Source organism: Garra rufa, chromosome 5 (assembly GCF_049309525.1).
Source record: "Garra rufa chromosome 5, GarRuf1.0, whole genome shotgun sequence".
NCBI classification, from domain to species: Eukaryota; Metazoa; Chordata; class Actinopteri; order Cypriniformes; family Cyprinidae; genus Garra; species Garra rufa.
In genome coordinates this window covers 31,158,299-31,171,232 of record NC_133365.1, presented here as the reverse complement: position 1 = coordinate 31,171,232, position 12,934 = coordinate 31,158,299, and the positions used below count along the sequence as shown (strand labels likewise).

The following is a 12,934-nucleotide window of genomic DNA, read 5'->3' as shown; positions in this document are numbered from 1 at the left end:
GCCCTTTTCATTGCTCGATGCCAGACCCTTAATCTTAATAGATTAGGGTCTGGATTTTTTCCAGGCTAATTTTTTTCTGCATTGCCCATGAAATTAATCATAACCCACAGCTCAGCAGTGGACATGCATTTATTGCATGAATAAAACAAGACATGACATGTCTAAAATGACAAAAATAGCGAACTATACACTGAAACACAATAAACTGAACTGAATAACACTGATATAAGAGCTCGTGGCGTAGCTGTCAATCAGATGCGCTCTCTGCGTTTTCTTTCATTTGCTGATAGAACGGTTAAAAACAAGATTTATTTAAAATGTAAATAATATCAAGACCCTCGATCACGTCATGATTCTGTCGTGCAGCGCTCAAAATTGTGGACAACATAAAAAATAAAACTTTGTTTTTTGAACTGGCTCATTTAAAAAGTCTATCCAAACGATTTTTTTTTTCGTGGAAACAAATTAGACTTATAATAACTATTAGCAAGCAAGAGGCAAACTGCATGCACCCTTAAACTCAGACGAGTTTAGAAATGACTCTTTTTTTCATTGGTGACCGAGATATGCAGCTTTCATGGGATGCAGCCTTCCGTTTGAGGCACCTAATTATAAGTTTTGCTGAACTGAAAACGGCTCTGAATGAGGAGTCGATTCCCCTCATGGGATCGATTCCAAACGTTGGAATCGACTCTCGATTCCCAATGCCTCGGAATCGAGGAATCAATTCTTTTTGGAGTCGATTCCCAGCCCTAACCAATTCTGCTTTAGTAAGCTTGCGCTCCTGTTTGGACTTTGCGTGGAGAAATGCTCTATGTTGCGTGGTTCAAATGAGTAACACTCTTTTGTTTCGCATAAATATTATATCGAACATTTGTCGAACTCTTGCTATTAAGGGTGCAACGGTTCTCGATAAAAAATTGAACCGTACGGATCTCCACACACGGTTCGGTACGCACTAGGACCGCGGTTCAACTTAAATCTGACAACGCATCAGTAAAATGATTTGTTTTAAATAACAACACGTAAAACAAACAGGGTTATGCTAGTGTATGTTTCTGTTGATGGATGCGCATTCTGGCTTCCCAATACATTACAACGTGGACAAACCATTTTTGTTCAATGCGAGTGCCGTATACTAGAATGAGCAATCAGTGATTCCGTCATCTCACAGGTGCTGATAGCATGCGTGTGTAGGTAAGACCCGAACAGCACACATTGCTATCTTTATTTAAACTATTTTTTTAAGCTTTGCCAGTTTAAACATTTAAGAGCCATAAGACGCGAGTTCGCGCGCAGTGAGAAGATCTGTGTGTGCTCTCATCCGAAGCGCGCAAACCCGCGCCTCAGAACGCGCGCAAATTTTAAAGGTGCCATAGAATGCTTCGAGAGAATATTTTAAATTGTTCTCTGATATCTACATAGAAGGTAAATGGCATAGGAAAGGGCAAAAAATCTCCAGAAATGGTTTTACAGGTCCATTTACAACCTTAAGATTTGCCCCTAGAATGAAATGCTCTGTTATTTGGAAGCTTCATGAATATTAATGAGCTCCGCTCTGATTGGCTGTTTCACAGAGCTCAATAGCTCGCACATGGATAAAAATATATATTTAATTAGGAGCTCTAGCCGCTTTTAATATATGGTTTGTTGAATCTGCCGTTTTGAATCACCGACATTTTAGTCTCATGATGCTCATACTGTGATGCATGTGCTATGTGTAAAGTTACAATGCAGAGGGAGTGCTTCTTACCACAGAAATTGAGCTGCTCGTCAGTGATTCTCCAGATCTGTAAATCATTCGCCATCATCAACGCAGTTATTTCTCCATCATTCACCATCATGAGTGCAGTCATCTCTCTGTTTATGTGGTAAGTGAAATCCTATGTATTGCAATGTAACAGGCTAGCGCTAGCATTAAGCTAACCGGGTCCCTTCAGTGGATTGCCTTGTTTAACTGATGCGCTAAAGTTACCGATGATTGGGCGATGCAAATGTTGGGGGCGTAACTATTAATGAACCCGGGACTGTTGCGTAACAGTCGGTGTTATGTTGGAATTGACCTATTTTTCGGTATCTTTTGCAAATACTAGATTTATATAAGAAGGAGGAAAAGATGGTGTTTGAGACTCATGGTATGTCATGTCCATGTACTGAACTGTTATTATTTAACTATGCCAAGGTAAATTCAGTTTTCCATTCTATGGCACCTTTAAGCTCTCTTTTAAGTATTGAGTTTGAATTGACAAATTCACACACAAATTTTGTCAAAATGCCCGTCTTGGTAAGTATCCTAGCAGACATAGCCGGCTAAACGTTCAGTATCAGGGCACTGGATCAGAGCATTCAAAGTGACCGCAATTTCTTAATATTAATCAAACAGCAACAACAAGGAAATCACTCGCTGCTCTTTATTGAATAGCTTTTGTAACGTTATTAAAGATTAAGCTTTAATTTATATTGTAAAATACGCAATGCTTTTTTACATTTGATTATTTTTTCAGTTTCTGTACCTAAAAACTAATGTTAGACCTACATAAAAATATGTTTATTTTATTTGTATCTTTACTCAATTGTATTTATTTGTGCTGTTGCTTGTAGTTAGATTATTCTTCTTTATTTTTATTTGACATTATAGTTTTTTACTATAGCTACTATACTAAACATAGCACGTGTACCGAACCGTACCGAAACCGTGACTCTAAAACCGTGATACAAACCGAACCGTGAGTAAGTTGAACCATTGCACCCCTACTTGCTATCGTTTTAACGAAGAAATTATCATTATGGTTTTATTGTCCAGCCCTACCTTTTATTATTTCATATTTTGACCTCTTGTATAAAAACTTCAAAGCCAAGCTGAGTTAGGAATAAAATTGTGCATATGTGTGTTATGTCTGAACAAGGTTGATTTGTGGAAAAAGACAACACTGTTTATGACTTTTATCAAAGGAACCTTTATACTCATGCTATAAATACTGGCTAATATGCATATTAATAAAAAACAAAGAGAGCTCTAGGCAAGTGTGCATTAGTTGATGGGTTCACATAGCAACATGCAGGAATCCCTCTGTAAACCAGCTGCTACTACAAAATAAATAAATAAAAAAGAAGTAAAAAAAAAGAAAGAAATAAGAACAGTAAATACGTAAACAAATTTCTCCAAGCATTAAAAATCTGGTATTGCCAGGAGAGAATCTGTCGCCTTGAGCGGAGAACCATTCACCACTGCTCTGCCTGGCCAGTAATAGAGGAGCGGAGATTTATTACAGCGCTGCTCTCTGGCTGATAACAGAGGCTTCGACATACAGCGTGAGCTATGGGGGAGCGGAAAATTCTTTATCGACCACAGGACACGGCATATATTCTTTGCAAGTGTGGGCCATCTATTGATTGTCCCTGTGGAACGTAGTGTGTCTTGGCTGCCAGGGCAAAAAGTGAGCTCAGGGAGCCTGCTGATATACCGCACTTCTGCACATGTCACAATGACAAACTACACACAGCTAACACGCTATTCACTCTCATATGCTTGCACTAGTTCAGTCTCACAACCAGGACAAAATACTCTGCCCTTCTGCCTCTTTTTTCTTAACATTGTGTTTTAGTTTTTTCTTCTTACAGTAGTACTTGTTACTGTGCAAAAAAACCCAAAGCAACAGTGTTATTTATTCCTGTGATGGCAAAGCTGAATTTTTAGAAGTCAATACTCCAGTCACTGTATTACATTATCTTTCAGAAATCAGTCTAATATGCTGTTTTTGTGCTCAATAAACATGTATTATCATCAATGTTGAAAACAGTTGTGCTGCTTAATTTAAAAACTTAAAAAAAGGCCAAAGTCATAAATATTTATATGATTTGTTTGATGAAAAAAAAAGTAATATGCAAAATGCTGCATGTATGACATGTCTAAGAGTCCTAAAATAGAGGCATAGACATTTATTGTATTTTTACATTGCTAACCTGTTTACACCTATATTTAGCACTGAACAGATCCCCTAAAATTATAGAAGCCCATTTTCGCCACTGAATTAAAAAAAAAAATGTAATTGCGACTTTTTATCTCACACTTTGGACTTTTTATCTCAGAATTGCATCATACAAACTTGCAATTCTGACCTCCTTTCAAAATTGTGATATAAACCCGCAATTGTAAGTTATACAGTCAGAAATGTTAGACATAAAGTCACTTTTCTAAGAATTAAAGATAAACATGACTTTTTTTTCTCAGAACTGCAAGTTTATATCTCGCAATTGTGATTTTTTTTTCCACAAAACTCGCAATTCTAAAAACATGTCAGTCTTTTTTCCCCTCAAAATTGGACTTTATTTATATCTCACAATTCAGAGAAATAATTTAGAATTGCAAGATATTAACCTACAATTCTGACTTTTTTATCAGAACTGCAAGCTAGAATTGTGAGATATAAACTCACAATTCTGAGAACATGTCAATCTTTTTTCCCTCAAAATTGGACAACTGGAGTTCATATCATGCAATGTTGATAAAAAAAGTCAGAATTGTCAGACAAAAAGTTGCAATTATCTTTTTACATTTTTTTTATTCAGTGGCAGAAATGGCCTCCCATAGAAATAGATGTACATACTATACATAACTAGTTAAGAAAACTTGTAAGGGTATGTGGGAAACATGAACAAAGGCTTTTTCTGCGTGTGTATAATACCTCCTCTTTGTCCAGCAGCAGCATTTGATAGTCGGTGACCACACAGAATTTGGGGTTCCACACAGTATGTTCAGCACACGGGTGACCACATGACATCCAGTGGCCTGTAGGGCCCCTCATATCTGACAAGACAGAAGGAAGACCAGAAATAGAGAATGATGAGAATGACAACAAAAAAAAAGCACCTGGAATAAACGTGAGGTGAAAGGATTTTAACTGTTTGGATCATGTATTTAAAAACCAGCCTGTGCCTTTCCATTTACTCCTCGTCTTTACAAAGGTCAAACAAAACCCTGTAAGATCTGCAAGGCAAACAGCTCCTGAACCTGTAGCAGACAAGCCTTCCGATTAAAACAAGAGCGCCTGGAACACATTTATATGGTAATGAGCCCCCTGTTCGCCAGCTCTTGCGACAATGAGAATTCCAAATATTTCACCAAGTGAGCAAGAAATATTGCCATGTTAATTTGAGTTTGATATAGAGAATGCAAGTAAAGTGAATTACAACACTGTCATGGTGTTGCTTTTTTGCATCTCATGTGGAGACATTGACGTGCCGCATGGAACGTTAACAATCTCATCTTGTTTCAGAACATTGAACAAGCCTGCTGGACTGTTCTCATTCTCATTCATGGTGAACCTTGCTTCTCCATGCTTCTCATGCTGGATGAAGGTAAAAAGCCATTTACAACCAAATAATTAATGAGTTGAAGTTCAGCGGTTATACTTAGTGTGTTTTACGATTGGAAACTGTGTCTAAGGGTGCTCTCACAGCACAGTAACGTTGTATATCTTATGATATTTTAGTCTTAGTATATCTTTTTACAAGATGTAATTTAGGTTTCAGGTGTCCCCAGAATGTGTGTGTGAAGTTTCAGCTCAAAGTACCCCACATTTAATTTATTATATAATTTTGAAAATATCCGTTTTAAAGGGGTCCTATTATGCTTTTTTACAAAGTCTTTATTTGGTTTTGGGGGTGCACTAGAACATGCACTCATGCTTGGTGGTTCGAAAAATGCATTATTATTCACATAATTTACAATATCTTTCTCCCCAGGCTGGCACAAATGGCTCGATTAGTTCCGGGTTTGATGAAGGCCCGCCTTCCAAAAAACAAAATGTGTTGTGATTGGTTAGCAGTCCTACTGTGTTGCGATTGGCGAACAGCTTAGACCAGAGCTATTCAATTGGCGGCCCGCCAATCATCTTCATCCGGCCCGAGGGAGAAGTACACGCAGGTGGCTTGAATTGTTTTTGCACTAATTAGTTTGTCCACTAGGCGGCAACACTGGCCCGGGCCAGCCAAAAAAGAGAGCCAAGAACAACAACAGTCTACCGGAGACCGCAACATCAGATTTGACGGCAGATTTGACAACCGCTTTAAGGCTCCAGACTGCGACCAAATCGTCGTATTTTTTCTTCCGGTGCGAATAAATTTTGTGAGCGGGCGGTCGCACTGGCGCGACCACTGCGTTATTCAACTCATAAGCGCTGCTATTTCTGTTTCATATAAGAAACTTAAAACGGCAAACGAAACGAAAGAGAAACCAAACGTTTATCAGCTCGGAGCGCAACGCAAACACAAGTGTCCGAGCACAGAACAGCCTTTACTCGGGAACCAAAGTTATTTTCGTGACACTGTAACTACACAGTGCTGCGAGATCCAGTGAGAAGTGTTTGAATTTGCACAGAATTAATTAAGGTTGCTGCGAGATCTAGTGAGAATCATTCAAATTCTGCTCAGAATTCTGAATTCTGTTATAAACAGCGCTGAGGTATGTCACAGAAAACCAGAAGTAACGTTAACTTAAGCATAGTCGAATGTTATTACTGCATTCATTTCAGGGTTTGTACAACCTTTTGAGAGAGAAATTCAAGCACTTTTCAATGACTTTCAAGCATTTTGCACAACTATTTCTAGCACTTCAAAGCTCTTATAAATTTGAATGTTATTTTGATGGCCAAAATATACTTTGTGGTAAACAAACACTTATGTAAAATTAAAAATACATCAAATCACAATTATAACCAGTATATGGCAATAATAATCTGTATAGTTTATGCATATACAATTTGTAGTTTATGTGAAGATTGTTTTAAAATCACAAAAATAAAAGTTGATATATATTTCAGAGCCAATTAAATGGTGAAAATATTGCCTTTTAATTCTACTGTAATGTTGAATTGACATAATTAATATGTTAAACTGAGAGAAAATTAATTTAATAGAGACACTAGTAGCAGTATTGATATCAATACTTCATTAATAATTGGCTACTTGGTAAAAAGATGCCATTAAACATATTTAAAATATACTTTGTTGTTTCTACCTTAATTTGGAGGTTCAGTGTGAAATTATGACAATATGAATATATAAATATGCAATGAATCATGATTAATTACAGAAAAATGTGTGATTTTTTTTTTTAATTGGTTAACAGACAGCACTAATGTTAACCTTTTATAGATGTCGGTGATGGTAACATTAGTTCATTTTAGTGAATATTTCAATTTAATTGTATAGCCCCCCCCCCCCCCCCCCCAGAAAGAGATCGGGATGGCCCCACCCCCTTGGCCCCCTTCAATTTTTCAGTTTGATAATCCGGCCCTCAAATGAATCTAATTGAATAGCCCTGGCTTAGACAGTGTTTCTGTCCTGCCACGCCCCTTCCCAAAGCAGCAAGTTCTGTGTACAACTGTTAGCGTAAACTAGATTAAAGTGATTCTTAAGTTTTAAATATGGATATTTTTCTTACAAAAACACATTAGTTCTCTACAGAAGGCTTTTACTGACCCAACTTAACGCTGTAGTCCAAAGGAGCCATTCGTTGTAGCTCTTAAAAAGGGATTTTTTAAAAACTAAATTATCTCCCTTTGGAGTGGACTTTCAAATTTGTAACTTTGTAGATGATTTTTATGACCAAACATACACACCACACACTGACTAATATTCAAAAAGTGAAAAAGCATGATAGGACCCCTTTAAGTGAAAGTAAAAACAAGCTGTTTTCGTGCATTTCTCTTTTAATGTAAATAGAGCTGAAACGTTTCCTCGAGTAACTCGGTTACAAAAAATGATCGAGGCAAATTCCTCTGCCTCGAAGCCTCTTTTAAATTTATTTTAAAGCTCACATCTCGTTTTTTCGCAATGATTTTGTTTGTGACAATGTGCCTACGTCACCCACAAAGTGAAAGGAAACGCAAGGAAGGAGTTGAAACGAGAAAACAACAGAAAATGTCCAAGGTTTGGGATAATTTCAAATTGAAAAGTAAAGCGCTGTGATGTGTGTCCATTGCAAGATCGAGCTAGCATACCACAACAGCATATCGTCCATGCTGGCTGTTATCCGAGACCAGGTAAATTCAATGTAACTTAGTGTTAAATCTGTGTAATTGCTAGTCGAGATGAAGGCTGTTAAATATTGTATAGGGCTGTCGCGGTTAAGGAATTCCCCTTGCGGTAATTTTGAGTGGCTCAGTAACGCGATATGCGGTATTACCGCCATATATATATATATATATATATATATATATATATATATATATATATATATAAACAGTTAGCATGCATCCTTGAATCTGACTGGACAAGAGACTTTTTCTGTCACTATTTCACCTGCGGGTTCTAGGCGAGCTGTCAGTCAGTGCAGTTTCATTGTTACGCCACAAGATGGAGGCAAGAGACTATCTTTGAGTGAGTCTTTAAACCATTCATTCAACTACACGTTCAAAAACGCTTATTTATTCAAAGAGAGAGACGTAATGAAACACGATGTTTAAATAATTTTAACTTTAATCGCCGCTTTTAAAGGCTCAGCTGACCAGCAGAGCGTCGATGCTAAGACAGATTTCACTTTCCTTGGACATGACAAGCTAGTTTCACATATATAACGTTACCTGACTCGATCTGAAAGACAGACGCAGGTAATCGCACAAGCTCAGTCAATCTCTCTCTCATGCGCTGTCTGTTTAGGCTTGTTAAGTGCATATCTACTGAGCCTCATAATAAACACATTGTGTTATCATTACTAACGTATTACTTATTTGATATTCATCACACAGGCATTAAGAAAGACAGGCAAAACCTTAGGAAAAAAGAAAACAGGCAAATATCGCGGTTGCTGCGGTCGTTGCATTCGTCTGCGGTTATGCACGTCAATAGCGCAGTATTGCGATATTGCGGTTATCGCGACAGCCCTAATATTGTATGTCAATTATGTAAGGGTTAAACCACGACGGCCAGTGCAATTGAGTGAAAATATAATTTACTGCACGACGGATCTCCGTATACACACCATATGACCATTCATGCATGTACAACCATAGATATGTATAGATAGATTCCCTATTGTTAAGATGGAGGACGTGCTTGGAGCAGTCAAAAGGGAATCTACTTTTACAGCCACACCATCATTTTCAAAAGTCTCCGTTTTGGTCCATTTACACTGAAACGCAACACCGGAGTTTTCAAACTAAAACGGGGTCTACACACTGATCTATATAGATCAATGAGTCTACAGCGTTTTCAAAAGTCTCCGTTTTTGAGGGTTGAAATCGACGGAGTAGTGTAAACGATATGCGCAACGTTAACCGTAGCAAAAGTTATAAGTTTTAAAACTTATAGTTTTATTGGCTTAAAGCACTCCGAGTGAAACCATGCATGGACTTATGTTTTGCCTCCTAAATGCCACAAAGCATTCCAAGAAGAAGACAGTAAAGGCTTATGTTATGCCTGAGCTGTAGATTTTGAAACTTTTAGTTCTGAAAGTTAAGTTGCAAGACTTAAGGCAGTGTTTTTGTATTACTATTAATAATTTATTTCATTGTATGCCTTAGTTTTGATAATAAAAAAAATGCTTTATTTTAAACCCAGTCAACTTTGTTATTGTTCACAGTACGCACAGACAGTAAAAAAGGGTAATAACTAAATGCTTATTTTTGATGGAAAATATTGTTGCATACTATGCATTTAAAAAAAATAAAAATGTAGATTTTAAGAAACCTCTTGTATATTTAATAATGCTCTTTAATTAAGCAAAAATATGTTTTATCCGATTACTCGATTAATCGATGGAATTTTCGGCAGAATACTCGATTACTAAAATATTCGATAGCTACAGCCCTAAATGTAAATGAGCTGTTGCTCCCTGCTCCCTTTTCCAGAAAAGGACTGTGCCTTTACAGATACTCTCAAAAAACATCAGTTTGGTTTTGATTATCATGTCTAGTGTGCTGAAATCAAGTGTTTTAAGGCCACATCAAAAAAAGAAGCGATCGTCCAAGTTCAAAAATCGTCATATTGCACACCCCTAGTCACAGGGCTTGCAAAATCGGTAGCCCAACATCCCGGGACTATTGTGTCTTCCAGTCGGGCTATCAAAATGTATCACCACCATGCCCAACGGACTATCTTAAATACAGGATTCAAAATGTGGCACGGGTGTTTTTATATGAATGTATCTCTGAAAGGAACCGGCTGCCGTCGGAAAAATTTCGATGGCATTTTCATTTCATCTTATCTGTAGCTAATGTCTGAAAAAATATAATTTATTAACACAGCACTGCTTTTGTGTTCTATTTCTGCCGTTCCTAAAGTGCCACCTAGTGGCAGAGAAGGAATTTGCACTTTTTAATTTTTTTCAGATCAACACAAAAATTTACCTATATTTTAGCACAGTAAACAAGCAGTTGTAAGTGTGACAGAACCTAATGTGCTTTCTAAAAGTCGAAACAATTAAGACATTAAGATATATATTTATTCTTTCAATTATTATAACAATTTATACGTGTCCCTTTTCTTAAAAATGGTTTAAAGGCTCAAATGTGATGTTTATCATTTTATAGACGTTTTGTTGTTGTGAAAACCTGCATCTGAACTGTAAATCATGTCATTTTACGGTTTAGTATGTTACCATGGACATTGCTCTACGCCCATACGGTATTAGTATTATTTGTGCAGCTTTTAAAAAGGTAATTTAAAAACTTATATTTGATTTACAGATACCTATCCAATTTTTTATATATAAAAAAGTTTATTTTTTTTATGTTGGCTAGTTAAATTTATTCCGGGCCTCTAAAATATATGAAGAGTCGGGCAGGCACTAAATGGAATTTACCATATTTACCATTATTCCACAAATGGCATAAAAATGGAATTTACTATATAACATGGAATGTCACAGAATTTGCCAAATTTTGGATGAGTAAATCAAAAGTAGGCCTCTTGGTTCCTCCTAAAAGTATGTTTGAAACTTTAATCATGAATGATGACTGGTGTGTCCAGAAACTCCATGGATGCAATAATACAGAGAGAGATTAGACTTGCAACACAGAAACTGATTTCAGGAAATAATGTCTGTCAATGAAACATGTCACACAACCTCTTGCCTTTAAAAAAACTATTAGAGTTCAGTGAAAATGTGGAATAGAAAGATAAATCTTGCTTAAGACTCATTTGACTGTATTAAACTTTTGCACATGCAAGCATACAGAAAAGATGTGTGTGAATGTGAATGAAAAAAATCCATATTTTGCTTTGCCTCTCATGTCTTAGTCAACTCCATTACTATCCCATTATTGTAACCATAAGCAATAATGTGTGAGGAGTTTCTGTAAGAGTACGTGTGACTGTGTATACAACACAATTAAATCCTGTAATCTTGCGATGAGAGAAGTCTTATCATCTAATTCAATGCGATTGCGCAGATGCAATTAGCAGTGCAGAAGTATTCTAAATGCCGGACACTGTGCACAATCAATGCCTGCTAGATAATGAGCAATAACTTAATAGGCCCTCGAAGGGACACACACACACTGTACAGCTAAGAGATTTGAACATTTAAGGCAACCATTACAAGTCTATCGTGTACACAAACCCACACACAGCTTTAAGAAGATGAACATATGGCTAGATACAAATTGCTAGAAGAAGTAACTTTTTTCTCCCGAGATAGAGGTAGCTCTGAAGTGGCCAATCTGTTTTCCCCAAAGCACAAATACCAACATAGACCAAGAAAAATAAATGACTACCTGCAAACAAGTATTACATCACTTCCATGTTTAGTGCCAAAAGCTACTGGCAACTGCTTTTACATAACTTTATAAAGGCTACACAAAATGTTGCTAATACAATGTTAGTACTTATTTAATATTGTTCTTATGTTCCAACTAGACAATAACTGAACCCTTACAAGTGACTTTACTGAAATGCTCTAGATAGACAGGAATGCAACACATTCTAAGACTGCCAGAAAACGGACCAGCAAATAAATGATTAAATGAAAGATTGAAACATGATCAGTAGATTACTTTGTATTCAGTTGACAGTATATGTTTTTTTTTTTTTTTTACCCACTATTAGTTATATCAGATGTATACACATTTAAAACAGATTGATTTATTTATATTTTTATGCTCTTAAAATCAGGGTAATCAGTAAAATCAGGACTATAAATAAAATAAAATAAGACATGCACACCTTCTGTGCTTGGCAAAATAAAAAAAATAAGAAAAAAATGATAAAGATAAAAGTGTAACAAATTTGGTACATGAATGATAAAAAAAAAAAAAAGTTAAATATAATTCATTTATGATATAAAATATAAATTTTGTTCTTTTGTTTGTCCTCATTCTTTCTTCTGCATATACCAAAGCACACCCTGGATCAAAAAATAAATAAATAAATAAATAAATAATAAAACAAAATAACGTAAAATAATACAATTTAATATAATAAAAATTGATAAAATAATAAAAATAAATAAAATACAAATTTTGTTCCAAAGCACACCCTGGATAAAAGCACACCCTGGATCAAAAATAAATAAATAAATAAATAAAATAAATAATAATAATAATAATAATAATAATAATAATAATAATAATAAAACAAAATAAAGTAAAATAAAAAGTAAAATAATAAAATTTAATATAATAAAAAAATAATAAAAATTAATAAAATATATAAAATACAAATTGTGTTCTTTTGTTTTTCCTTATTTTTTCTTCTGCATATACCAAAGCACACCCTGGATCAAAAAAATAATAATAATAAATAAAATAAAATAAAATAAAAAGTAAAATAAAGAAAAAATTAAGAAAACAAAAAATAAAATAAAAATAAAATACTAATTTTGTTCTTTTGTTTGTCCTCATTTTTTCTTGGATAAAAAATAAATAAAATAAATAAAATAAAATAAAATAAAATTAAATTAAATTAAATTAAATTAAAAATAAATAAAATAAAA

At 35.3% G+C, this 12,934-nt stretch overlaps 1 protein-coding gene across 1 annotated transcript in view; it reads right to left on the bottom strand.

Moving 5' to 3' along the window:
* Positions 1 to 12,934, bottom strand: part of LOC141334822 (uncharacterized) — a 78,837-nt gene that overhangs the window by 41,591 nt on the left and 24,312 nt on the right. The window contains 1 exon segment of the mRNA XM_073840048.1: positions 4,686 to 4,807. Within this exon segment, the coding sequence (XP_073696149.1) occupies positions 4,686 to 4,807 (122 nt within the window).